This window comes from Phycomyces blakesleeanus (assembly GCF_001638985.1).
Source record: "Phycomyces blakesleeanus NRRL 1555(-) unplaced genomic scaffold PHYBLscaffold_5, whole genome shotgun sequence".
NCBI classification, from domain to species: Eukaryota; Fungi; Mucoromycota; class Mucoromycetes; order Mucorales; family Phycomycetaceae; genus Phycomyces; species Phycomyces blakesleeanus.
In genome coordinates, this window is record NW_017265138.1 from 401,753 (window position 1) to 428,845 (window position 27,093).

At 37.9% G+C, this 27,093-nt stretch overlaps 9 protein-coding genes across 9 annotated transcripts; 7 read left to right on the plus strand and 2 right to left on the minus strand.

The window, feature by feature from the left end:
* The first annotated feature begins 1,182 nt into the window (after positions 1-1,182).
* PHYBLDRAFT_157957 (hypothetical protein) lies at positions 1,183-2,048 on the plus strand. The gene is made up of 2 exons (XM_018433704.1): positions 1,183-1,528; positions 1,725-2,048. The coding sequence occupies exons 1-2, from the start codon at positions 1,219-1,221 to the stop codon at positions 1,772-1,774; spliced, it is 360 nt and encodes a 119-aa protein (XP_018294653.1). The 5' UTR covers positions 1,183-1,218; the 3' UTR covers positions 1,775-2,048.
* A 227-nt stretch (positions 2,049-2,275) lies between these two features.
* Positions 2,276-2,989, plus strand: PHYBLDRAFT_165140 (hypothetical protein; the record flags this gene model as incomplete). The annotated part of the gene is made up of 3 exons (XM_018435167.1): positions 2,276-2,482; positions 2,537-2,894; positions 2,961-2,989. 3 exons carry the CDS (start codon positions 2,276-2,278, stop codon positions 2,987-2,989), a joined length of 594 nt encoding a protein of 197 aa, XP_018294654.1.
* A 2,149-nt stretch (positions 2,990-5,138) lies between these two features.
* PHYBLDRAFT_165141 (hypothetical protein) lies at positions 5,139-6,847 on the minus strand (the record flags this gene model as incomplete). The annotated part of the gene is made up of 7 exons (XM_018435168.1): positions 5,139-5,327; positions 5,390-5,407; positions 5,473-5,736; positions 5,861-6,016; positions 6,307-6,432; positions 6,593-6,655; positions 6,845-6,847. 7 exons carry the CDS (start codon positions 6,845-6,847, stop codon positions 5,139-5,141), a joined length of 819 nt encoding a protein of 272 aa, XP_018294655.1.
* A 2,439-nt stretch (positions 6,848-9,286) lies between these two features.
* On the plus strand, positions 9,287-12,203 carry PHYBLDRAFT_185781 (glycosyltransferase family 5 protein). The gene is made up of 2 exons (XM_018439141.1): positions 9,287-9,689; positions 9,841-12,203. The coding sequence occupies exons 1-2, from the start codon at positions 9,335-9,337 to the stop codon at positions 11,859-11,861; spliced, it is 2,376 nt and encodes a 791-aa protein (XP_018294656.1). The 5' UTR covers positions 9,287-9,334; the 3' UTR covers positions 11,862-12,203.
* Positions 12,204-14,552: 2,349 nt separating this feature from the next.
* PHYBLDRAFT_185782 (hypothetical protein) lies at positions 14,553-18,391 on the plus strand. The gene is made up of 6 exons (XM_018439142.1): positions 14,553-14,592; positions 14,928-15,040; positions 15,120-15,386; positions 16,082-16,134; positions 16,200-16,283; positions 16,342-18,391. The coding sequence occupies exons 3-6, from the start codon at positions 15,145-15,147 to the stop codon at positions 18,246-18,248; spliced, it is 2,286 nt and encodes a 761-aa protein (XP_018294657.1). The 5' UTR covers positions 14,553-14,592; positions 14,928-15,040; positions 15,120-15,144; the 3' UTR covers positions 18,249-18,391.
* Positions 18,392-19,244: 853 nt separating this feature from the next.
* On the plus strand, positions 19,245-20,316 carry PHYBLDRAFT_165144 (hypothetical protein; the record flags this gene model as incomplete). Its single annotated transcript, XM_018435169.1, has 4 exons — positions 19,245-19,272; positions 19,331-19,426; positions 19,485-19,730; positions 19,766-20,316. 4 exons carry the CDS (start codon positions 19,245-19,247, stop codon positions 20,314-20,316), a joined length of 921 nt encoding a protein of 306 aa, XP_018294658.1.
* A 713-nt stretch (positions 20,317-21,029) lies between these two features.
* PHYBLDRAFT_92446 (C2H2-type zinc finger transcription factor) lies at positions 21,030-21,908 on the minus strand (the record flags this gene model as incomplete). The annotated part of the gene is made up of 4 exons (XM_018443787.1): positions 21,030-21,112; positions 21,197-21,314; positions 21,379-21,612; positions 21,702-21,908. Coding segments are annotated over 4 exons (642 nt in total), but the record flags the coding sequence as incomplete, so codon positions are not given.
* Positions 21,909-23,237: 1,329 nt separating this feature from the next.
* PHYBLDRAFT_131597 (hypothetical protein) lies at positions 23,238-25,856 on the plus strand (the record flags this gene model as incomplete). The annotated part of the gene is made up of 10 exons (XM_018429427.1): positions 23,238-23,362; positions 23,458-23,902; positions 23,988-24,155; positions 24,203-24,703; positions 24,746-24,901; positions 24,980-25,168; positions 25,238-25,361; positions 25,448-25,463; positions 25,517-25,637; positions 25,704-25,856. 10 exons carry the CDS (start codon positions 23,238-23,240, stop codon positions 25,827-25,829), a joined length of 1,971 nt encoding a protein of 656 aa, XP_018294660.1. The 3' UTR covers positions 25,830-25,856.
* A 132-nt stretch (positions 25,857-25,988) lies between these two features.
* PHYBLDRAFT_142136 (hypothetical protein) lies at positions 25,989-27,064 on the plus strand (the record flags this gene model as incomplete). Its single annotated transcript, XM_018430745.1, has 5 exons — positions 25,989-26,049; positions 26,123-26,321; positions 26,515-26,631; positions 26,710-26,849; positions 26,910-27,064. The coding sequence occupies 5 exons, from the start codon at positions 25,989-25,991 to the stop codon at positions 27,062-27,064; spliced, it is 672 nt and encodes a 223-aa protein (XP_018294661.1).
* Between the last annotated feature and the right edge of the window lie 29 nt (positions 27,065-27,093).

Here is a 27,093-nt window from a genome sequence, read left to right on the forward strand (position 1 = left end):
AAATGAAATAAAATATGGCATTAAACATACCTTCTTATCGAGGTTTGATCCTCTGCTGATAACTCCCAGCTCATGAGTAAATTGCATGTTTGAACCAGGCCAAGTAATGCATTTCGGGCAACCAAGTCCTGGACACGCTCTGCAACCAACGTGGGGACAACAAAGAGTAAAAAGTCTGCCCAATCCACAGCTCTAAAGAAACCGGCATTCTTTGTCACGTCTCTCCAGGCACCATGCAACGATGTAGGGATTGTGGATTTTGCGGCTACCATTGCAGCACCAATCTCCCTTTGAGTGGCAAGAGAAAGACATAGAGGATGCTTGATTCCATACTTTCCGCGTACAAGTCCCCATACCTGTTTACCGATTCCGTGGCACAGACCATGCATCTCGTCTAACGCGAAAAAAAACGGGCCAGAGAATGTTTCCATTGAGGCTAACGGTGACTGACCATTGAGCCCCTTTCTGTCTTCACTGCTTGCCAGATTGTAGTTCCTGAAACTCTCCAGTGAGCGCGTCTGGGTTCCAGGCAACATGCGGAAGTACTGGCCATGTTTAGGAGTTTGGCCCACTACGTGACAAATACGACAGCCATTCTTACTCGTGTGGCCAACATGGCATGCCAGCTTTGCCAGAGCTGGAATATCGCCAGTGGCCATGAGGACATGTACCTTTGCCCTGATCGTTGTCGTCGGTGTCTTTACTTCCATGCCTTCTGTCTGGAGCAAACGGAGATCTCTCAGCGTTGGCTCAAGAAAAGACCAGATGTCACTGGGACCAGTGCAACCAGGAAGCATTGCTATTTGGATCATCCTGTTTTTCTCATAACGGATCGTCGGATTCAAGTTTAAGACAGTTGCATGAACAATGGTTACTGATCCAGGTACATTGTGTGGGTTGAACCCGTCCATGGACAACGAAATCGCAATATCGTTTTCACCAGAAAACAGATGCTTCATGGATTGGTATACATGACCATCGAAAACATCTGCTTTCTGCCCGTCTTGGCTGGATTGGTGGTTATGACGATAGAGCATTTCAGCCCTGGTCTTGTCATCAGCCAAGCACAAAGCAAGCTGTCTGGCCAAAGGAAGCTGTACGATCGATCTCACAGGAACCCTGGTGTCACTTTCGCTAGTTTGGCCATTTTTGTATCTTGCTTCACCGCATTTTACGCATGCGATATCATTCTCGTTGTTGAACTGCATACAACCTCTGATGCAAATGTCGTATCCGTCTGCTTTGATACCCGAGAAGCGCTCAAGAAGCTTGTTTCCAAGGTGTGGGCTGCATGCTCGGTACGTAATATTGATAGAACAATCAAGGATCTGGTTGAAGTGTTCTACAATCTTTTCGTGGGCTCGACGAGAAATTCCGAACTCTTGGATCAACTGCATGAACGCGAGATTCTTTTTATCATCGTTGCTGGGAACAGGAAGAGGCTGGCTAAAATCAAAGACTAGCGAGGGTGTGGTGCCTTCAATTTCGTCAATGACATTCTCGCATTCTTCTCCAAAATCGTACTATAGTAAGATAAACAACAATAAGTATGATTATCATAATATATGTATTTATGTATCTCACCATGGACTCATCATCTTCAGTACTGTCAATGATATCCATATCCTCACTACTGCTTGTGTTGATGTTTTCTCTGTTTGTTTATCAAAGTATACAGCTAATTAATATACTGTCTATCGTTTTGTGTTTTTGCTTTTGATAAGCTTACCCAAAAGCCAAGTTAGGAACCATTGCTGATGTAAACTGGCTTTGATCAGGAAGAGAGACAGTTTGGGAAACTTCGCCATTGGCAAGTAATTCTGCCCTATTTGTCATGCATCGTTCGAGACATCTTTTATATGTTCGACTGTTATTAAAGGTCGACTTGCAAGTACGGCATTGGTAACGAGGGGCTTTTGTAATTTTGGACATGTTTGAGGTAGGTAAAAAAAAAACTTTGTTATATAAGTAAGAATAGAATTAATTACTTTCTGAATGTATAGCTTTATACTTAATTATATAAAGACAATGATGTTATATGCATTCTGAATATATGCTCGGGATCTTAAAGAAGTATCTGTATGTCATCAGTGAAGTTACTAGATCAATGTTTCTTCAGGAGTAACCAATAGATTTGTACAGATAATTTGAAACTAATAATTTGAAGCTAAAAAATTGAAGCTAAAGATTTGAAACTAATAATAGTTTCTGGTAAAAAATTTTCTCTTTCTTTCTTTTTCTATAACAAACACGTAACTGATTTTTTCTTACAATTATGAACAATACAGACAATACAGTGATTCAGTTGCTTCAAGGAATACAAGCGGCACTTATTTCCCTAAAGAGTGGTCAAGAAGCATTGCTAGGCCGTCAAGAAGCATTAGAAAAAAGACAAGATGCGATGCAACTTCAAATGACAAGTTTTTACAATGAATTTAAAGATCGGGAATTTCCAGATAGAACTATTGTAACCTCTACCAGTGTAAGCAAATACTATAACAACTAAAGTCCTTTCAATTAATGTCAAACATAATAGACTCTTACTGGCATCATTCCAAGACCCGTATCAAAAATCAACGATATAACTTTAAAGCATATATACAAGATGATAACAGACGATCTTAGAATAGAATTGACCGAGGAAACCAAGAGAATTGTTAACACATGTACCAAGGTCATATGTGATCAACTGGCAGCTCTTCCATCTGTTCAGGATCTTGGAACAAACCCTGGCTGGTCATTGCTTCCTCAAGAGGATAAAAACAGGCTGTGTATCAATCATTCCATCATACTCAGAGACAATGGAATCGATTTTACCAGATGCCACAGAAACTGGGCATCAATTGCAAGGGTTAGCCAGCTCTGGAGAGGGCGTAAGAAGCGAGAATACTCTGGTAAGTTCATATCTGGTAGGTACAATAAATTGTGTAATTAATGTGAGAATATGTAATAATCTGAAGGAATTTTAGCCAGTACGATTCATGAATAAAATATTATTTCTATTATAACAACCAATAAAAACATTTTTAAATAATGATCTTCTATGAAATAAATTTTTTTTGCCCAATTAAAACTGTGAATGAATCAGAATATATATATGAGAACCAATTGAGAGAATGCTTTTATTTAAATGACCAATACTATCAATGTGCATACTGCAATAAAGTTTATATTATCCAATTAAAAGTAGCAGTATAACGAAAGTATTTTATGAGTGACAATACAAAGATTCTTTTTTTCCATCTATACCAATAAGAAAGCTCTTTTTTATTTTCTTTCTACCAATAGAACGAGAAGAATAATACATAAATTTAAATATCGGGATATGAATAAAACCTAACATCCATCAGTCAACGGAGATCTAATTATATTTCCAAAAATAGGGATGGTCTTTTTGCTGGTTTTACCAAAACTGCCACCCAAAAGACCACCTAAAATACCACCTAAAAGACCACCAAAAAGACCACTTTTTTTCCCGTAGTGATACATTTCTTTCTTCCTTATAAAAAAGGTTCACTTCTAGACCTTGTCTGTTTATAGTTCTTGCAGGTTACACTATATTGTTGTGCACAAAAATAAATAAATAGCTAATGTCTGGTCTGCGATGAAAGCTGCTTGTATTAGAGTAAAGATATGATGAGTACCCATGATATACCAAATCTATATTTTGTATTTTTGATCTTTCCATTCGCAGGTTTGTAATGTAGAGAAGTAATCCTCGTGATCTACAGATTACAGTATCATTGCTATATCCACAAATACGTATATATATATACTGAGAATTGTAAGGTTATAAAGAAGTAAAGTACTTTTTGCGCTGTGATCAATAAAGGTTTATTCAGGGTAACGTTTTGTAATTTCAGTGTATGTGTATGAGAGATATGCATATATTTTTTCCTCGAATGTTTTTTACATATTTATTAGCACAATCATTGTGACACTGTTACTTACATAATAATTGATCTGATACCGCTAAGCAATCACATGGTATACTTGTTTATTACACTGAGACTTTTGTGATAAACAGCATAGGGTAAACATGATGAGTAGAGGAAGAGAGAGAGACTACTAACAATTATAACTGTGCAAGTAAAATAAAGGTATATATCGTGTTTTGGGGTTTATTCGACACAAAAAGTCAATACTTATGACATTTATGACATTTCTACTTGGTATCCTTATCAACCAGTACTGAATTTCCATTATGTTAATTAGTTAGTCAATTATACGCTACACTATAGTAAATTAATGAAAAAGGGGGGAGGCGACTTTAGTGGGATGTCCTTGCAAGCTTTTTGGGGTTTTAAGGGCCGTTTTAAGGTTGAGTTTTGATTAAGCACTGTTTTTCTTCTTTTTCTTTTAATATATACACAAGAAAGATTTAGAAAGCTATGATATGTTTGGGTCAACGAGTGGTTTGAAGACGTATGCAACGTATCACTAAGAATACGCTACTCTTATACTCTACCCGTGTCATTTCTCATGTATCATATGGCTATGGTGATATGATTATGCTACGGATATGATATGGATAAAACATATAATACTTATGGTCAAGTATATTGATAAGGATAAAGTACAATCAGATCAAGTCTATTCTAACGCTTTTTCTTAAAAAAAAATGTGAGAAATAGCTATATATAAGCTCATGTGATATGTGAATAAACAAAATGGTGGTTTTTTGACGGTAATCAAGGTTTTGCAATGTTAACACTCGTTTCTATTATTCATCTAAATTGGGCATACAAATACCATTGCGCACAACATGTGCGAGATTAAGCCATTGACTTGAAGATTATTTTATATATATAAAGAGAGAGAGAGAAAAACCAAACATAAGTCATATACAGAGGCGTTTTACTATGACATTAATGGTTTGAACAATTGAAACTTATATGACTAGTATAATATAATATTCGGTTCACCTTATAAAGTTGACTCTAATACACGATACAAAAGAGGTATATAATACTCGGTTTGATATCGACTGAATTGAATTGAATTCGATCGTATGAGTGCTAATACTAATAATATACATACTTCTTTGGTACTGTTGTTTCGTGATATAGCAAATGAAGTTTTTTTGTAGATCCTGGCTAAGTTGAGTTTTGTAACGATACTGAAGATATCCGTGCGGCTTAATACATGGTCACCTCATCTTCACTATCATCACCATAATTGTCGCCTTGATTGATAAATATATCCATATCCCTCTCTTTGTCGATCTCTTTTCGAAGCTTTTTCCCAACTGGCCAATGTGGATATTTGGGAAGAATAGAGTCGATATAGAATGTACATTCAAAAATATTGCCAATCTTGAAAGCCGCCTGATTAACATATATATATATATTAATAATAAAAATAATAAAAATTCTAGATAAAGTATTACACCCAGACTATCCCACACCTAAATACATACATGTATTTATGTGTTTATGTGTTATATGGTATATATTGTGGTAATGTACTTACAGTGCAGATACCATCAAGGCATCTCCACATATTTGGAGATATGAAACTGAACTGGATCTTTTCCAGGAATACTTTGTTAGTATTGTCAAATACAAATGGTTTTACATCATCAATGACAGAAAATTCAATAGTTTTTGGGAACCCTAGCGTAGCAGACAATCCTCTCTGATATGCCTTTAGCGCTACTTTTTTGCAGTCCAATTGGAGCGACAAGTCTCCTACTTTGCACCAAACTGTGGGATCTGTTGGATCTGTACCCAAAGCCTTGTGAAAATATTGGAGTAAGAATATAAGCAACAACAAGAAGAACAATAACATAATCGCCCAATTGATATTTTTCATGTATACCTATCTATATTTCTTTATTCCTTTCTTTTAACACACAAACCTTTAAGTAAAGTTTGATGGCTTTCTTTCCAATTGAACTTTCTTTTGGATTGGATACGTTGTATTCTTCTTTTAGGATTTCTGCATAGTTTTTGTAGGTCAAGTAAGGCAAATTATTTCTCAATAGTTCTCGACTTGTTTCTGTCTGGAATTCATCCTTAATGTTAAAAGAAATATTCGCACGCACACAAAGATAGATAGATAGATAGATAGATAGATAGATAGATAGATAGATAGATAGATAGATAGAGGGCTCCACTTTAGTAAATTGCCTATTTTTTTTATTTGTATATTTGTATATTTTTTATGTGCACACTCACAAATACATATACATATATACATATAGCATTGCAATGTGAGCGAACGAATATGCGGGCGTGGGCGTGTGTGTGTGTGTGCGTTATGTGTTTGAGGGTGTAATTTCATTGATGTGATTTTGAATCTTACTTTGAGAGATTCCAAACTTTTCATATCATTGGTCAATATTTCTTGATATAGTTGCTTGGCTTCATCATGCTGTTTGGTCTGATGTAATAAGAGAGCTCGATTGTAGGTTCGAACAAGTTTCTCAACCTAAATTGAGAATAAAGATTTATATACACACAATTACTTGTACATTTATAAAAATAAAAAAAGGTAATGTAGTTTGTAATGATGATGATGATGATAATACTAGTAATCAAAGGTGTTTATTCATTTCCTTTATTGCTGAGATTTGGTCAAGACACGTTACTTTAAGTTCTGCTTCATTTCGACTTTCTACAGCATCGCTTTGATTAAGTACAGTCCACCGTAACTGTAATTATATATATGTGTATGTGTATATGTGTACATATAAATAGATAGGATCATATTATTAATAAAGTCAAAGAAAGGCTTGTTTTTTTATTGCTTATCAATTATATATATATATACGTGTGTATGTGCTTCTGTATGGGTATGGGTATGAGTATGAGTATGTATCTATGTATCTATGTATCTATACCATTATTTATGTTCTTCTTAAATAGTAATAGTAATATACAGAATATACAATATTGTATTTATGAGATTTGACAATAAACAAGTAAGAAATTATATAAATTCTTTACGAGCCAATTGAAATATAGGTATATATATATGAGGTAGACAGGCGTCTTCATAGGGACTGTTTTAAGAAGAAATAGCCACGGCTACAAAGAAATCCCTATTTGTGTAAGTTTATTTGAATGCTTTATTCTGATAAAGTAAAAAAAAAAGGTTTGCCACTAAAACAAAGAAGGAAATGATTCATATAACAATTTAATGATTTGGCTCAAATGAAGCAGTAATAATAGCACCGGTGTGGAGTGAGCTTTTATTTATTTCATATTTTGTATGCTCATCTTTTAACATTTATGATAATATTTCTTGCTCAAGTCTTTTATATACAGTTAACAATTTAAGTATTTACTACCCGTTTTCATTGCCTGTTTGAATTAATAGTTGGAGGTTGGCTTTTGTAGACTCTGATGTTATGCCATAATATTCAGTCCCTCACTTTACATACTTCTCTACCGCCTATCTCAATTGGGTACACAATTACCATCTTCTACTATATTTGCGAGAGTAATTCATTGACTTGTGTAAAAAAAGATGTTTCAATTTCAGTTTTTCACATTTCTTTGGTCTTATTGTAGTTCAAAATAAGGATGTACCTTTCAATATCTTACTCTTTTCCAACTGTTTCTTTTTGAACAAATACAGTTCTAGACATGTATTATTCTCTTGTAATGTTAGTCAAGGTAAACTTGGAATTATAGCACAATAATGATAATACTAATATCAAAGAATAATAGGAATTAATAGCCAAAAAATAATGGTAACATTCATTTGATTATAAGTCTTGTATTTACTATGATTATCACCATCATCTCAAGTCAAGTCAACAACTTCCTCTGTAGATTATGTCAATTAAACTATATTTATTACACTTTGATATAAGAAGCTTTTACACCAATATTTGTGTTTTACACCAAAGAAAAAAAAAGCATAATATTTTTTAAATTAGTTTTTTTTTTTTTAAATTTAATTTAATTTTAATTTTTTTACCTCAGCAGTTTGTCTAAATTTGAATGTTTTATTTTATTGTGTTTGATTATTGTTTTCTTTAAACAAATCTGAAGTTCAAATATTGGGTTGTGCGATGGAGGTCCACAAATCAACCGACAGAGATATAGGGATGCGAAAGCAGTGATTGATCATTATAATTATACTTACGATAATATGTCTTGGTGGCTGTCCAATTGATTTCTTTCAATATTCACTTTGGCACCAATAAACTATTCGTTATCTGTGCACATCTTATTTTTCCAGCTGGTCCTAGGCCGTTGACTGCAGAGGTTTCACTCGGGATATGGAACATCTAGAGAAGAGTCAGACCTGCGGAGCTGAACGGAAAAGATGTATGTGGTGTATCAGAACCATGAACAAAAAGGTACAGCTAAAAAAATTAAAAATAAAATAGACAGGTAGAGAGAGAATTGGAGAGGTGTACATGATTGATATTATTGGTTTTAAATGCTTTGCTATTACCAAGGTTTCTCAAGTGTTCCTGTAACCTGGCCACTTGCTGACTAGAAAAGGAATTAAGTAAAAGGTGTGTTTCATTAAAGTGATAGTAATGGTCATTTGTTGATACAGGTACCGTCGTATGTTTTCTACTTTGATATCAAAAGAGAATATATATATATATATCGATTAATCAAATACTTTGATCAGCAATTCCTGTTTTCTTTCTTTTTTCCGAAAATAGAGACAGAAAGACAGCAATAGTTCTAGAGACAGAGAAAAGGTAAAAGAGGGTAGGGCACCTCAAATTTGCGCATGGGGAGTGTCTCTAAATGGATATATCCAGGGTGCGATGTCTCGCCTTTCCAATGAGGATAAATCTTTGTCAGTTTTGGCCCATATTTTTATTTTATTTTATTCTGTCTTTTATGGCTGTTGTATTTATTTTTATCTCTATTTTCCGAGAGTAACATAAAACTCTATTAACATTGATTGGATAATTAATAATAATAGATATTTACATAAATGATCGACCCAAAGAGACGAGAACTAACAGGATCTGCCATTAAGCAGTATATTAGATAAATCATATAAAATTTAAAATTTAAGATATATATATATTTGGACAAAAGATAGGACTTTTGGTTATGCTACATGTGTTGCGATGCCAACCTATGATGACAGCCACCTCCTCGCTTTGTCTACTCTTTACTGCCAATGGTGTGTGTATATATGTGTGTGTAGGAGAATGGATCTGGTTCTACATTGGTGGTACGGCACCATGAACGTTTATATTCAATCTCCTTTTAAAGATAATTTTTTGAAAAATACTTTAATAAGTACTGTGAGAATCAACATCTTGAGTGGGTCTAACTTCAACCACCTTCTTCCCCTCCCCTTCCTTTACTCTACCTTCCCTTACCTTCCTTTTTATCAACGCCCTTGAATGGCCCCTCCCCCTCCTAACTCAGTCGACGGCTCTTTCTTTGGAAATACCTCCTGTCCTACATATCGCCGTGGATCCTTAACGACTTCTCTCATGGCCGTCCCTATGCACTACAGCCACAGCCACAGCCATAACAACCACAACCACAACCACAACCATTCCAAGACTCAAACCCATCGCCAACCCTCAGCTTCCCTTATTTCCAGACTTCGACAACCTTTCTTTAGATCCGATAAACGCTGGAGATGGTGGCATGCTCTCGCAGCCCTTCTTGTCTTCCTTGGACTTGTTGAACTAGTAGCCCTTATGACAGGATGGGCTCTTCTACAAGACGATATTCAACCTGGGCGGATAGGTAAAATAAAATAAAATAAATTATTACTATTTTTCTGGTGTAGCCTAGACCTTACCAAATTAGAGCATTTTACCTAAATTCTGTTTTATTATTTTTTATTTATTTGTCTAATATTGGATCTAATTGTTCATTTCAAAAAAAAACTCATTAGCCGTGCGCCAATACCCAGCCATGTCTTATCGACACCTAAACACCTCTGCACCAATTAACCTTTCGTCTGACACCGTTGTATTTCACATCACTGAAGAGTTTGGCTTAGCTAACACTGGATCTCTCGGTGCGGCTGTTACAGCATTGGCTGCTGCTCAACAGAAATCTGGCCTCGCTCAAGTTTCTGTCGTAATGCCCTTTTATTCATTTCTCAAGAACAAATACACCCTCAAACGTAGTGCGGACTTAATCATCGATATTCGTGACAAAGATAATCGACCCGTGCCAATAGAGTTCCGTGTCTGGAAAACAGAACATGTGTTTGCCACCTCACCAAACGCCACCTCAACCACAAGTATTCCTCTCTATTTGATCGGCCCTGGAAATAGACCCCCGTTCAGCCAGGCCTTCCGTGCCAAAAATGCACTTCATATCAACTCTCCCCAAAAAGGTCTTCCACGAGAATGGAGAGATCAGTATTTTGGAAAGGCAGCAGCAGCATTTGTGGCTCACCGCACATCCGCCATGGACGAGGTTTCGCTATTTGCACCCATGGAAACAGTCGCGCGTGTGGATGTAGTTCATTTACACGGAGCAACAACTGCCTATGCTGCAAAACACATGCGTGACCGACGTGATACTAACCAACTTGGCCCCAAACCCCCTGTGTTTGTATACACACTACATGAGTACAACCGTGAGCTGCAGCATGCCCATTCGATAAACAGCGTACAAAAGTTCCTCGACGACCCAGCCTTGTTTGTCAATGCACGAACTTCTAACCAGAACAAAGCTTTCCTGCAGCGTGCTCGCCAGGTTATCGAATCCCAAAGCTACACACACAACCAACGGGTTTTCCTGTCTGGACTTGCGGTGGCTTCGGCAGATATGGTAACTGTGGCAAGCCAGTCAATGGCATCAGACATGGTCCAGGGTATTCTTGACGTGCCAATGAAGGAAATGATGATGGACAGTCTTTTGTTAAAGGCCCAGAACCGGCGTTTCTTCGGTGTCTCCCACGGCATCAACTTTGACAACGTCAGCCCATTTACCCACCCTAAGCTTATCCAACGCGGCCTCTCTTTCCCTAACCATGCCCTGAACTTAATCCAGCAACAGTCTGTGCCTGCGCGCCAAACGGCCCCTACACAACGCTCCCAATGGACCCTTGGAGCATCCCCTAATGATTTTGTTAGTACATCCAAAGACAGAGCAAAGCGGTTCTTGGTCCGTCGCAAGCTGCTCAGTGAAGAAGATTCCAAACGCCCGATGGTTTTATTCACCGGCACATTCCACTACAGCAACGGAGCTGCCAGCTTTGAGGAAGCGGCCATTTACTTCCAGAAATACAACATGCGTCTCGTGCTGCTCGGCCAGCCTGGCGATTATCCCTTTGAAAAGCTTGAAGCGCTTCAGGCCAAGTATCCCGAGACTGTCCTCATTCTCGCAACACCCAAAGAATACCGCCAATGGTCCGTACTGTGCCGTGCCGCGGCCGATGTTCTTTTTGTACCTGGCCATCCTGGCACCAGTCTGAGTGCAATTGAAGGCATGTTATATGGTGCTTCTGTTCTTTCCACCGGCTCTGGAAGTCTGCGGGATATTCTGATTGATCGCCCTGTCTGGAAAGAAGAACAAAACCAAGAAAACGAATTCAAACGTGATATTCGCATCATGCGCAACAAAGAAACAAAGATTCCAACTGTAGCCAGCTTAGAACACTTCAATGCCTATCTATTCGATGACAAAACCAAGACCAGTCTTGAGAAAGCTATTTTCGATCTTAGCAACGACCTTGCAAAGACCACCGAAAGTAAGGCACTTCGCGAGGAGTACTGTCTACGCATGATCCATAGTGCTATGGCCTTGGATTGGGAACGCCCCCAAGGTCCAATGGAGGAATACATGCAAGTTTACGAAGTAGCCCTTCTGGACCGTAAACTTCCCTCCCTCACCCAACACGTGGTTGAAGAAGAAGAGTTTGTGCTGAACCGCTTGATGCTTCAGGATCAGCAGTTGTAAAAAAAAAGGCTTCTTCTTCCACAGCCTAGGCACGATAGACTCCTTTGTTTTTTCTTTTATATTAAAAAAAAGACTTGTAGGCATATAGAAGACTGTAATTTTCTTTATTATTTCATCGCTTTCTATATAATCTTTATTTCTTTGTTGTATCATAGCAAACCATTCATTCACTTTCTGATCACTTTTTCTTCTTCTTTTTATCTCTATCTCACACACACACAAACTTTCATCTCTATATTTATTTTATTTTTTTGCTGATTTACAGTAAAAATTTCCATTCATTTATACTTTCAAAAATATAGTATCAAGACTACCAAGTCTATTTCCTTGGCCTTAAACATTAATATCACTTGTATGTGTGTATAATTAGTGTTCAATTGGACAACAGTGTTGCGAATTTAACTGTATGCCAAGGAGTTGTTTATCACTTGTTGTCATATTTTAACAACAATAACAAAAATCTATATATATATTCTGGTTTGATAGAATCTTTGTCTAGATGATTGCCACAAAACAAGTTTAAACAAACAGGATTTTATCAAATATATATATATATTTGTATTATTGAAATCTTGTTTAATAGATAATCCTGCAGCAAAAGAAGGAATAATTTTTTTGTTGTTGTATACAAAACCCCTCCCAATCCTCAAAAGGAAAGCTCAGGAAAAGATGTTTGATTCAATCGGTATTGATATACAAACAAATAAATATAAAATATAAACAGGGAGATAGAGGTGTGAATCATTAGTAGATCTTGTATAATTTAATTGTAAATCAATATCTTTAAACAGTTAACGTGTATATTTATATGTAAAGGAGGAGGAAGAGGGGGAAAGGCACGTTTGTAAGTTGAAAATGCATTGCGTATTAACATTTAATAGCAAGCATCTTAATTTCTTGTTAATCTTTAAATGCAACACACAGCCTTGTACAGCTGCTACTTGTATTTACATCATAAAATCCAAATATTTGTATGGTCACTATATTTAACCAAGATAAAATAGATTTACTCCTATGGTCTGTTAAATAAGAAGAACACAAGAACACTTGAGGGGTGCAAAAGTTTCTCAGCTGTCACAGAGGATATCTAACAAGATAAACTGTAGGCTGTAAATGCATTAACAAAATACACATAAAAAAATCCTCCGTTTATATTATTTTTTGTGTGTACTTTAGAAAGCAGTGATAAAATGTAAGAATATTATGTACATAGTTTTAAGTAAAAAAAAAAGGTTGACACAGCTTCAGAATAGCCGTTGATTACTGTACTTTGCATTTAAAAGTGATCAGCTTTGTATATGGAATTTTTTAAAAAAGGAAAATGAAATGCAACTGGTATATGGAGGGTTATCCTTTCGAAAGAACATTGGCACTAAAAATAACCATGGGCTGATATCTTGAGTGAGATGATGAATCTATAGTTTATTATTATTATTATTATTATTATTATTATCATTAGCTAGTTTGAGAACAAATGCAGCTTAAATTACAAGGAACGAAGAAGAGTCTATCAAATCTACAAACCACCAATTCTTTGTTAATAAGACTATCTTTAAAGACATCATGAAACGACTTTGTAGATCAATAAAGGTAAATGGTATCTGAATCGTGTGGCTGTAACTCAAAACAAAACAGAAATAAATAAGAGAGCCAAAAACAACCTTAATAGTTACATTTGTGATATATTGTCTCAATGAAAGCAATACCCAATATTCACAAAAACATTAACATTTTTACACATATTAATCAAGGTTCACACGACCTTATTTTTCGTACAAAAAAAAAGGCATCAGCAAATATACGGTTTATGAGAATAACATTTGCTTTCTAAAACTGAAAAAAAAATTATCTTGTAGAGTTCTTGTTGAAAGCATTTGGAAGACTTTACAATACTTCTTTATCAATACAAAAAATAATTTATCATTATATATATCATGCTTAATATCAAAAGATATATTTCTTGATCAATAATTTGTAACAAATAGAAAGAGAGGGGGCGTTTCTTTTAATTCCATCAGAATATTGAGTACAATAGCGGTAGATAATCAGTTGGTTTGTTTGTGGGTATAAATAACTGTATGTATGCTATATAAAAATAGATGTCATGTTTGTATCCACATATATCTGCATATATGCATCAACATTAATTCTAAATGTATGTTGTACCCAGCGCATTTGGCTATAACTTTATTACAGCTACACACGCGGTAATTGTATTTTCTGGGTAACGAAAATTTTCTATCTGCATTTTCTTTGTATTCTTTATCACTGTTAAACTTGTTCTAGCTCTTTACTAGATTCACCCTATCCAAAAAAAATTGCCACAGATTACTTTTGATCAAATTATAATCAGCTTGGCCTGAATACATACATAAATATATGCTTGTACAAATAGATAAAAGTAATTTTTGCTATATACATGTATACAGTCGTTAATATTCAATATATACTCAAGTAACTCTATAACATGGCGTATGTTTCAAATATCTTAAGAATAATCATTATTTTGCTTTCTTTATAAAAGTACAGCATTGAATTTATGGAAACCTTTTTCTAAAAAAAAAATATAACATAAAAAAAATTGGCCTTTTGGTGGTGTTGCTGGCATTATTAAACATCCGACCGGAAGAGCACGTGACTCTCTGCGAGCAGTGGCACTTGGAAAAGCGCCCAAAGGACAATGAACGCTCCCTCTCTTTCATCACATAGACAAGGATGAAGTACTCTGCTGGTAAGATTAATAGCCAATCCAGAGAAGGGATAGAAGTGGATGTATCTAGATACATAATTGGACGGTCTGGATGGACAATATATTACACAAATCGAAAATCGATACATGACTTGATTATGTCATATACCATTGATGACCAACAAAAAATAAGAACACACGCACCCACGTACATGCATACAACTTTTTTTTTAAAAAAAAATCCCAAAATTTTCATTGTCAATCTTCAACGCAATATACAACGAACGAACGCATACACACGAATGGACAAGACCAATAAAAGAATGAATCAAAGAGGGATGACTTTGATTGTTAATCATCCATCCTCTTCTCAATAGACGTCAGCTCCGACCGTAGCAAGAGCCGCAAGGCCCACTTCACCGCTCCCTCTAGCATCCGCCGCAAGATCATGAGCGCACCTTTGTCCAAGGAGCTCAGAGAGAAGCACAGCGTAAGGACTTGCGGGAATCGATATTTATATAAAAACTCGAATGGAATGGAATGATTGATAGATGGATGAATTTACTTAGGCTCGCTCCATCCCTGTCCGCAAGGATGATGAGGTTATGGTTGTCCGTGGTACCTACAAGGGTCGTGAGGGTAAGGTCGTCCAGGTCTACCGCAAGAAGTGGGTTATCCACATTGACCGTGTCACCCGCGAGAAGGTTAACGGTGCCACCGTCCCCATTGGCATCCACCCCTCCAAGGTCGTTGTTACCAACCTCAAGGTTGACAAGAGCCGTCAGGCCATCCTTGACCGCAAGAACAGCGCCTCCAAGAAGAACGCTATGGAGCAGGTAAAGAATAATGAAATTTAAGATGTAAATTCAGGGAATCCAATGCTGACTTTATTTCTCTATTTGTAGTAAACACAAACACAACTTCTTTTATGTATGTGTATGTGTGTGCATGTGTATGTGACTGAGATGACTCTCTTTCTTTCTTTCTCTTTCTCTCTACCTCTCTTATTCTCTCCTTTCTTTCTTTTTTTGGATTTTTCTTATTATTTTCTTAATACAAAAAATAATAATAAAAAAATAAAAAATAAACAAAGATGCGCTTCTTTAAGATGGACTTCTTCTTCTTCTTTATGATCCCGACTATACTTTTGATTTTGTATTGATATAATGAAATACTATTGGAAAAGACTGATATAGTTGTGATCGACCAATGGTTTTGTTGTAATTCGTGCTGATGGTGTCTTGTTCCTTGGAAACTATCTGACAGACATGTAAAACCAACAAATGTTGAAATTTCATGTGACAAATCCACGGTGGGGAAGGACAAGCCCCGCATTTCAGTCAGCGTGATTCTGCTGACTTAGCTCAAATGAATTACACTTGAGGCGGAGGTTTTCCCGGTCAAACAGGCCTGCTTTTTATACCTATAAACTTCTATTCAATTTTTCCCCATCTTTTTCCTTCTTCTTCTCCTTCTTCCTCTTCCTCTTTCAGGACACCTGTATAACATAAAACATAATGGCCAAATTCAGCTTGGAAAGACAATCATACGAGGTCCCCAACTCAAAGCAGCCTGGACAGTCTCGTAAGTTACATCTGTCTTACCTGCCAAAAAAACAAACAAACTTAGATCCTTACAACCTGCATCAGCTATCTACAGAAACGGAGAACGACCTGTTGTTGAGGATTCTTTCTCTCCAAACGTGAAGACCATCTATGATATCTTCTACTACGGTAAATACAAAATAATATTATCTAGTAAAGCATCAGCATAACTTATCACGTATATTAGGCTTCAAGCTGTCTCGCGACCGTCCCTGTCTGGGCGTTCGTAAGCTCGTAGATGCAAAGACCGGTAAGCGCGGTGCTTACGAATGGCAGACCTATCGCGAGGTCTCCCACAGAATCGACAACTTCGGCTCTGGGTTGATGAACCTTTTGAACCACACTTTGAACGACGCTCGTACAAAGCAGATTCCCATTGGTATCTGGGCTGTAAACCGCCCCGAGTGGATGATCTCAGATCTTGCATGCGCTGCCTATGGTCTTCATGTCGTCGCACTCTATGATACCCTTGGCCCAGAGACCGTAGAGTTCGTGGTTAACCATTCAGAACTTGAGACTGTCATTTGTTCCGCTGATCACGTTGCCGACCTTCTCAAGTTACGCCATCGTCTGCCCAACCTCAAGGCAATCATCTCAATGGATACAATCGAAGATGATGTCCAGGCTGGTGCTGGTGTAGTATCAAAGAGTGCTATCATCAAGGCATGGGCTGAAGAGAAAAATGTTTTGCTTATCGATTTTGCTGCCCTGGAGGCTGCTGGTAAGAAGAACCGTCGCTCTCACAACCTTCCAAAGCCAGAAGATATGGCTTGTATTATGTATACCAGCGGTACCACCGGTATGCCCAAGGGTGCCATGCTCTCCCATCGTAACTTCGTTGCTGCCTTGTCTGCCAGTGTCATCAGTCTGAAGGGATCCCCCGAAGACATTGCCATTTCATACCTCCCTCTTGCTCACATCTTTGGTCGTGTGTGCGACATGACCATTCTCGCCCTTGGTGGTCGTGTTGGCTACTTCTCGGGTTCCATCGATAACCTTGTTGAGGACATCCAGGAACTCAAGCCTAGTATTATGGCAACCGTCCCCCGTCTCTTGAACCGTATCTACGCCAAGATTGTTCAGGGAACTACCCAGGCTCCCGGTGCCAAGGGTGCTCTCGCCCGTAGAGCCGTTGCTACTAAACTTGAAAACTTGGAAAACGGAGGTGGCTACACTCACGCCATCTGGGATCGTCTTATGTTCAACAAGGTCAAGATGGCTCTTGGTGGTAATGTTCGTTTGATGATCACTGGCTCTGCTCCAATTGGTAAGGATGTTATGCAGTTCCTCCGCATTGCGCTTGTGTGCGATATTCGTGAAGGTTATGGTGCCACAGAGACTACTGCTGCTACCTGTATTCATTATGCCAATGAATACCTTGCCGGTCACATTGGTGGACCTTTCACTTGCAATGAGCTCAAGCTTCTCGATGTTCCTGAGATGGACTACCTCTCTACTGACCCCCAGCCCCGTGGTGAGTTGTGTGTACGTGGACCCAGTGTATTTATGGGATACTACAAGGATGAAGAAAAGACACGCGAGTCTATTGACAGTGAAGGCTGGTTCCACACCGGTGATATTGCTACTATCAACCACCGTGGTGCCTTTGTCATCATTGACCGCAAGAAGAACATCTTCAAGTTGGCCCAGGGTGAATACATTGCCCCCGAAAAGATTGAGAACGTGTACGCCAAGGAACCCGTTGTTGGTCAGATTTACGTCCACGGTGACTCTCTCCAGAGTCAGTTGGTAGGCATCGTTGTCCCCGACCCTGAAACTCTTGCAAGCATCCTCTCCGCAAAACTTCCCCAGGTTGCCTCCAAGAAACTTTCTTTTGCCGAACTCTGCAACCATCCCCAGGTCAACGCTCTTGTCCTCAAGCAGCTTACTCGTGTTGGCAAGGAAGCTCAGCTTAGAGGTTTCGAGCAAGTCCGTGCCATTCATCTCCAAGCCGTTCCCTTCTCTATAGAAAACGAACTCCTCACCCCTACATTCAAGGTCAAGCGTCCCCAGGCCAAGAAGTTCTTTGAGAAGGAGATCAACGACATGTATAACGTCCTCAACTCACAGCCAGATACTTCTTCCAAGCTCTAAATTTCATTGTATTCTTTTTTGTTTCTATACATATAAACAACAACAACAAAGAAAGAAAACACACCTGAATAATTATATTTCCTTTTCTCATATCTCAATAAAAAAATGTACGTATGCGCCTATTAAGCATTTATTTGTAATGCACTTTTCTTTCTTTCTGCTCCTGCTTCTTCATGGAGCACATTTTGGTATATAATGCGCACCAGATTTAATAATAGCACCAATACCAATATAACGGTAAGTACTTTCACACAATAAGGGGTAGATCACTGTGAGACCTGATAAGCTATCTAACTACACCTTGTGCTGTGTGGGTGCACAAACTATACGCAATCTCACATGTCTCGTTTGGACAACTACCACGCATATCACAGTGTACGATTTACCCCAGAGAAAGCTTATTTCATTATTGATGTGGAGATGGAATAAGAATTTTTTTATTTATATACGAAAATATTTGTAAGCTGCATTTCTGGTCTACAAAACGAACAAAAAAAGCCTTTAGGGGTTGCTTCTATTTGGTTACAGTATAATACGTATTAATGTCAAATATGTTGTTGCCATTCGGAACTTGAGATTAACCAGTAATCCACTAATTAAATGTAATTCAGTTTGTCAGCCAGATTTTTCTTTGAAAAACATTCGGATAAACCTTGAGTTTAAATAGCTTTAATACATTCTTACTTCTAATGCTATTTTAGCTGCAGTATAACCAAACCAAGCATCTGGTTGCTTGATTACGATTCAAAGATATTGAGTAGAAAAAAGCAAATCATTCATTTCTCGGCTTATTAGTGAACTACCTTATTCTTATGGAATGAATAAAGAAATACATTTGATTAGATTGGCCAGGCGACTGGTGAATTAGCAATAGTCTCCTTCAATGAGCTTAGTGTAACAATTAATATGATGACTGCATGCATTTATTTTATATTCCCCTTTTTTGCAAAATAAAATAAGTTTAACTGGGAAAAAAGCTAGGATTTACACAATCTCATGGTCTCAGCTGAATCATCTCAAATTAGTATGTTACTGATTAGATTGTTGCTAGTGGCCTAATCTATAATTTACCGTACAAACAGATGATGATTTATGTACTAAATCCAGAAATCGCATTGAGCAGGATCTACATGTGTGGGATTCAATTGAAGAATTAGAAAGTGGAAGGCGGATGGTAGGTAAGGTTTGATGATCCTTTGAAATCACAAAACTAACACAGCATTACTGTTCAAAAAGGGGTTCTGAACCAGTTAGATCATTACTTTAACCTTCACAAGGCACCAACAACCACTGTGTACATGTGCAGTCATCAAATAGACTATATAAAATCTCGTCTGGCCAACGTAGGATGGGATTGTGGCTACCGAAACTGTCAGATTCTTATGAGCTTCCTTCAAAAGAATCGCATATTGAAACGCATAGGAGATATCGCCCAACTGCAGATATGTTTAGAAAAAGCATGGGATCAAGGCAAGCATCAAGGTTAAAGTATACTATGATATTGACCAAGGCTGCAGATTACGATACAGTTGGAGCGAAACTATTTGAGAAAGATGTGTACAAGACAACTAAGTGGATAGGGACTACTGAAGTTCACACACTATTCTCCTACCTCGGCATTAGAACCACAATTTTAGACTTTTCACAACCAAGTGGTCCTAATCAACAGCATGGTTTTCTGCTGGACTGGATTCAATCATACTTTTCTACTAATGAAGCTCCTCCGCTTTACCTCCAATACTCTGGCCATAGTGTCACAGTCATTGGGATTGAGATCACTCGAAAAAAGCGAAGCCTACTTTTACTCGATCCTCAGCGTCACTGGTTCCGTGCCTTTTCTTCGAATAAGACACCATCATTCTTTAAAAGACCATTTCGTATGCACCCTAGAGAGATTTCAAGGAATCCACAGTATCAGATCCTAGTATTGGGAAAAGTTACTGATAAACGGAATCAAGAAGCTAATACTTCTGATACCCCTGGGTCACTTGTGTGGCAGCCTGATTACTTGCTCACAGACATCGAAAGAGATACCATGAAAGTTGTTTCAACCATTAGAGTTATATAGCTAATATTGACTTTTTACCAGCCATGCTTGGTGATACTTGTCTCTAAATAAATTACATCACATATCTTTATAGAGTATTATTATTATTACTGATATTAATAACATAAAAACTAAAGCTTAGTGTATAAAAAATGGAACATTGCTAATTAATAAATATGCATAAATTACAATGTAAAGATATTGTATGTATAATCGTCTTTTTCTTTGTATGCAGTTTGACTAAATAAAAGATCGATTCCAAGCACTCTATTTAGCAATAAGTCTTCTTATTTTTTTTAGTTCTTTGCTTGTTTAACTATACTTCCGTCGACTGTTGATTAAAACTAATATAATAAGCTGTGTATTAGGAAGATTGATTTCTTTATCTCAAATACATATCAATAAATCTGGATTTTATCATGATGAAAAGAGTCCGTTTTCGTTATATTCATAATAGTTTGTAAACAAAGAAAAAATAACGAAACCCTACAGCATTTGGTTTTTATTTTTGCTGAATACCACTCAATTGTGAAATCTAATCGGTCCTATTAAGTACATGCTAAACTTTGTCAAAATCAACCACAGACTCAAGTGTGGGTTCGTGCGCACATCTTGCAAATAAGCTCTCCGGGGGTACCTTCCTGCCACATGCCTACAGATAGAAAGCTTATTATTATTATTGCTTCTCTTTTATTCTGACATCTTTTTTTTGTGATCTTGCCTGGAACACGCATTGACAAAGGTTTATCACACCGAGAGCACTGGAAATGTGCAGGATGGTAGTCATGGCCATATGCATTTGCACACCTTCCTTCGACTTTCTCTCCACATTTGTGGCATTTTTTATTTTCTGATGTTGCATTGGCAATAAATGGTGCTACAGGAACATTAGGCTGTGGACGCACAGCAACAGGTGGTGCGTTTTTGGTAGGTGTAGCAGTAGTTCTTTGGTGCTGATCACAATACGGTCTATTGTTTCTTACAAAAAAAGTGGCTGATGTAAATGCCTTTCCGCACTCCTTTAATGTAATATATTAGTTACAAAGATATATATATAACACTTTCTATCTATAATCAACTTACTGCACACACAAAGCATTCCTTGTGCCAGTCGCCGCCTAGTGCACCGATAAATTCCCCTGTAATATATTCACCGCATCCCATGCACTTGTGCCCAAACTTCTCGAGATAATCCTTTTCACAATACGGATGCCCGTCATATACCATAAATGCACTAGATTCGTCAAATGTTTTTCCACACTGGCGACAGAAGAAATGACCTTCATGGTATGTCTTTCCGAGCGCTCGGATTGCTTTCTATTTAAAGTTAGATAGTGCCCAGCAAATCACCAAGAAATCATATAAATAACAAAAAGTGTAAAGCATATACATGTATTTTAACATACTTCTTCGATAGGTGTTCCACAATAATCGCAACGTGTACTAAATAACTCGTGATAGTCCAATGCACAATAAGGCTGCCCGTCTTTTTCATAAAATGCGACGTGTTCAAGGTCCTGATTACAGTGCTTACACACAAAACAATCAGGATGCCACTGTTTCCCTGCTGCATTTATAGTCATACCACCCATTGGTTTTTCGCAGCCTGCACAGCGAATACCTGTGTACATAGGATTTGGTACGGATACTCGTTTGTTCGCATCTACAGTTGTACCAGCAGAACTATCGGGCGAGTTTATTGAAGGAGGGACACGAACAGAAGGTGCTCGGATAGAAGGTACTCGAACCTGAGGTGGGGGAAGTGGGGGTAGGACAGGTGAGTTGGTTGAAGGTTCTTTGGGGGTAGGAGCAGGTACAGTGTGTTTTGGAGTAGGTTTTTTTCGAGGCCCAAGGGCTGCTTCAAAGGGATCCATCTTGACGGGCTTACGGGTGACAGGTGCCGGTGCCGGTGCCGGTACCGGTGGATGGTCGAGTGGTTCAGGCTCGCCACTTTGGTAAGCTATTTCTGTTATGTCACCAGTAGCCGTCCGAAGAGCGTTTATTTGGTCTGTGATTCCGTTTAATGGTACCGTGGTATGGTCACTTGTTCGTTCTATTCTCATGGTCTGCATAGGATAAACGAGCTCACTTCTCGGGTCAGCTTTAACTGGCTGTGCTGTACTTGAACGCCATGCTGCTGGTTTTACTGGCGGTCTGGGGCCTCTGAGATGATGTGGTGGTCTTTGGCTCTGTGGCTCGGTGGGTCCGTTGGCTGAAAGCGGGCTCGAGGAATCGGTTGGACGGTTACGTGGCAGGTTGTCCAAGTATTTGTCTGGAATATGAAACTTATGTTGGTCAAAATTTCGGCTGAGCACTTTATTTTTGTTTTGTAGCTATTTTATCGAGCTCTCACCTAGTTCGTCTCGAGAGAGGTATGACATTTTGTGGGAAAGGAGAAAAGGGTAAAGAAGGAAGAGAGTTGTTATTGGTTTTTTTTAATCGAAGATTGCTGACTTTTATTTTTTTTTATATTTTGCGGGCCGTGATTTTATTTTATTTTATTTCATTTTACCCTTTCTTCATACTGTGGTTTTGCATCTTTCACGGCTTATACCATTTGGCAGACATATTAAATAAATATATTTCAATAATACCTTTATTCTGACACTGCTGCAACCAAGACAGCGATTAATATACAAAAAAAAAAGCGCATGATTTTATCGCTCCTGTTTTTTTTGGTACATTTTCTTTTCCATTCATTTCATCATATTTAAAAGACCGAATTGTATGCGACGAGCAGTGCTAATAAATACACTCCCACAAAAATGGCCCTTTACAAGAGAAGTCCGAATTAGTGACCGGTGATTCAAAATAACAATAAAGACATGTACGTCAGCTCAATAAATGCATTTTCGCAAAACGGTCGATTTCTCCCACATATTTTTTATTTTTATTTTTATTTTTATTCTAACAAATAAAAATCAAAAATTAAGGACAGCTCCATGGCACGTTCACCAGATAGAAGACATCGCGATCGAAGCCGAACGCGATCGCCAGAAAGACGTCGTGCACGTAGCCCTAGCATCGATCGACATAAAGATGAATACGGCAGAGACCGTAAAAGAAAGTATGGAACAATTATTAATAATTTTGTTCTTGAATGAAAAAAATCAAACGAAAAAAGAAAGAGAAAAGTCAACAATCTTTCCCTATTCCAATTAGACATCGTCATCGCTCACGAACACCCGAAGAGCGATCAAAGAAATCTAAAGATAAAAAACACAAGAAATCAAAACGAGATCGTCATCGGGATGAAAGCGAAGAAGAAATTGAAGATACTGAAGAAATACCCAATGCATCTCAACCATCTTTAGAGAATCTTGGCTATTCTAATGTCAACAACCCATTTAATGATGTAAATTTGGAATCAAAGTTTATTTGGTCAAAGAAAAAGGAAAGAGATCGAAAAGAGCTTGGCTTAAGCCAAGGAGATATCAAACGACGAGAACGTGACAGACGACGAGAAGCAGAAGAGGAATTAACTAAGCTTAATAAACGAAGAGCAGAACGTGAAATCGAGATGCAACTACGTGAAGAAGAACTTGCACGGATGCAACGTGATGCAGAACTCGCTCAGATGGGAGACTGGCAGGCCAAAGAAGAAGAAGTATGTTTCAACCATAATGAAGCAATATATCTATATAAGAGTAAAACGCATAAAAAATACACTATTGCTCAAAATTTATTTTTAGTTCCATCTTGAGCAAGCGAAAAGAAGAGCAGAAATTCGTATAAGAGAAGGTCGTGCTAAACCTATTGATATTCTCGCCATGAATTTGCGTTTGGCGAACGAACCCGAAAAAGTCGAAGAAGAAGTCGAGCTGGAGATCGATTTGGAAGAACCATACACCATCTTTGACGTATGTGAACCTACACCCTTCCCGATTTACCTAACAATTTTAAACAGAATTTGACACTTAGCGAGACCGAAGAGCTCTATCGTGATATACAAATGCATCTTAACCTCGAGAAAAATGAAAAGACTCTGGATTTCTGGCGTGCGCTTATTGTTGTAGCTGACGACTGTCTTGCCAAACTCAAATCTGATGAAGCTGCAATTGCATCGGGCGGAGTGGCAGAAAGTGTGAACCAAGATATTCAGCGTGTATTATCCGGGAAGACATTTGCACAGCTCACTGTCCTTCAGAACCAGATTTTACGCAAACTTCAGTCGAATGAACCTGTGGATGTTGAATACTGGGAAAACCTGCTAAAAGAACTTGTTGTCTTTAAATCCAAAGCTAAACTCAATGATATGCATCAAGAATTATTGGCAAAACGTCTTAATCAGCTGCGTATGAGACAAAGGGAGGAAGCTCTCAAGGTTCAGGAAGAACTCGAACGTGTGCTTTCTATGCAATCTGCTGAAGTACAGGGACGAGGCGTTGGTGAAGGAGAGGGTATGGAGGTGGAGCCTGTCGATCAGGATCTTATGGAAACACAAGATAAGGCATTTGAAAATGGAAGTAATGATAAGGATCAGGAACCAAGTGGACTTTTGATCGAGAAATACGATCGCTCGATGAGTCCTGAGCCCATGACGAGACTCGATAGAGACGATAGAGAATTGGAGGTTGTTGATCCGATTAAAGACCTTAGAAAACTTGTAAGTATTACTACGAAGAAAAATGTGAAGCTTTAAGGTATTGTACTAGTTTTCTCATCTTTAAAAAAATGAATCTAGATGGATGATCGTCGAAGAGTCTTGTCAAGTAAGATTATTCCGATGAAGACAAAAGCTAAACCCGAGCCTGTGATTGAAAAGCCCCTGGATGAGTCGGTCGCATCGGTCGTTCTCTTTGAGCAAGAGGCTGCTAAGGGTATTGATGAGGATGAGGCCATTTTCAACATTGAAGCCGAATTAGCAAAACAGGTAAACATATGCTAAGGATTTTTTTTAAAAAAAAAAGGCAATTGATGTTGACAGTTATGGGTATTCTAGACATACATGTGGCAAGACAAATATCGTCCACGCAAACCAAGATACTTTAACAGAGTCCATACTGGTTACGAATGGAACAAATACAACCAAACACATTATGATCACGACAACCCGCCTCCAAAGGGTATGTATTCAATAAAAAGGATATTGTTACATATAAAGTTTTTACGAAAGAAAAATGTTAATTAAACTTAATGTTTTGTTTTATAGTCGTCCAGGGTTACAAGTAAGCTTATTAAGATATATCAAAGCAATTGAGAAATTAACCATCATTTTTAGATTCAATATATTCTATCCTGATCTTATCGACAAGTCTGTGGCGCCGACTTATTATATTGAAAAGGACCCTGATTCTCCAGAGACAGTCTTGATCCGTTTCCGTGCTGGACCTCCTTATGAAGTAAATAATTCGTTTGGTCTATTACTAAAACAACAAAAGAGCAAACATATTTATCATTTTTTACAGGACATTGCCTTCCGTATCGTTAACCGTGAATGGGAATATTCGCACAAGAAGGGATTTAAATGCAGTTTCGATAGAGGAGTCCTTAGTCTTTGGTTCCACTTTAAACGCCAATTCTATCGTAAATAAACAACATTGGTTTTATAGACCACTTCTTTTTAATAGTTTTCTTGTGGGTCCTCTAAGAAGCCAGTAAAATGTGAGGCTTAGCACGACCCCTCTCTTCCTGCCAATAATAAATATAGTACATGGGCATAAGCATAAGCAATTCGAAAATTATCATTTATCATGCTCTTACCATTACGCTCGTTCATCTCACGCTCATCAGGCCTTCGATCTAATGTGCATGGTAAAAATGTCTACAATTACAAAAAAATGACATGTAAAGTCTATTTTCCACTTAACACGGTTAATCCATGCAGGCCTCATGACTTTTGGTTCTCGCGCTTATGCCACACCTGCCACAAAATCAGTATTTGACACCAAGGCCCTTCAATATTCTAGCAAACACATTAGACATGCTCTCCAAACAGGGGATGTTGTATTCTACACTGCCCCACCAGGTGTGAGTCGTACATTCTTTTATGTTTATATCTCTGCAGGCGTGCAACTTTTATTCTGGTAAGGATTTCAATGCGCTATCTCCCATAGCAATGCTCCATAAACTAATAAATATTCAATCGTGTATATATGTGTGTGAATGGAATGCTCTTTTAGGGGAAATCTTGCAAGCTTAGCATATGTTACATACAGTAAAAAAGAAAGGTATATAAGGGTATCCATAATTAAGATAATATTGACATTATGGCTATAGTGATGCAGAAGACGCCCCCATTGTACTGGCTCCTCAGGGCCAGCGTATGGCTATTGCTGGTGGTTTAATGGCTCTTGGTATCGGAATTGCTTCGATAATGTTTACCTATCCTTGGAGGTATATTGCATAATAGATGATATGTAGATCATGCATTAAGAAATTCAGGGCTAATGAATGGTTACAATGGCACGTTAGATATATCGACAAGATCATTTTGCTCAAGGGAGGTGCACGTGTAAGACTGTTGACCCATGCTCGCTTTATTGAATCTCAAAAATGCAAGGAGTACCCAATCAACCGTCTTTTCTCCAAGCAGAAGGTCTTTACTGGCGCTGGTAAATAATAATACGCACTTGCATTGAACTTGAATGATAACAAAAGAATTATTTACGTAGGCCCTACAGGCACCGATCCTTTGGGAAATACCACTTCTTCTAACCTTTTCTTACGCGCAAGTAATGAACGTATGGGATACATGTTAGACAGAAAAGGAAGCTTTATGGACAGCTATTTGTTTGATGGATTATGGTATAAGCCCAGTGCCAAATAATCTAGCTCTCGGCACATGTTAGCTCTCAA

What these genes read in the sequence shown, in the direction of transcription:
- PHYBLDRAFT_185782 (XM_018439142.1), top strand. Translation starts at nt 15,145, where the DNA reads ATGATGAGGTTATGGTTGTCCGTGGTACCTACAAGGGTCGTGAGGGTA. An exon ending in AGAAGAACGCTATGGAGCAG is followed by an intron (nt 15,387 to 16,081) that starts GTAAAGAATAAT and finishes GGCCAAATTCAG; the next exon opens with CTTGGAAAGACAATCATACG. An exon ending in CTATGATATCTTCTACTACG is followed by an intron (nt 16,284 to 16,341) that starts GTAAATACAAAA and finishes CACGTATATTAG; the next exon opens with GCTTCAAGCTGTCTCGCGAC.
- PHYBLDRAFT_185781 (XM_018439141.1), top strand. Translation starts at nt 9,335, where the DNA reads ATGGCCCCTCCCCCTCCTAACTCAGTCGACGGCTCTTTCTTTGGAAAT. An exon ending in TATTCAACCTGGGCGGATAG is followed by an intron (nt 9,690 to 9,840) that starts GTAAAATAAAAT and finishes AAAACTCATTAG; the next exon opens with CCGTGCGCCAATACCCAGCC.
- PHYBLDRAFT_157957 (XM_018433704.1), top strand. Translation starts at nt 1,219, where the DNA reads ATGCAAATGTCGTATCCGTCTGCTTTGATACCCGAGAAGCGCTCAAGA. An exon ending in TTCTCCAAAATCGTACTATA is followed by an intron (nt 1,529 to 1,724) that starts GTAAGATAAACA and finishes GCTTTTGATAAG; the next exon opens with CTTACCCAAAAGCCAAGTTA.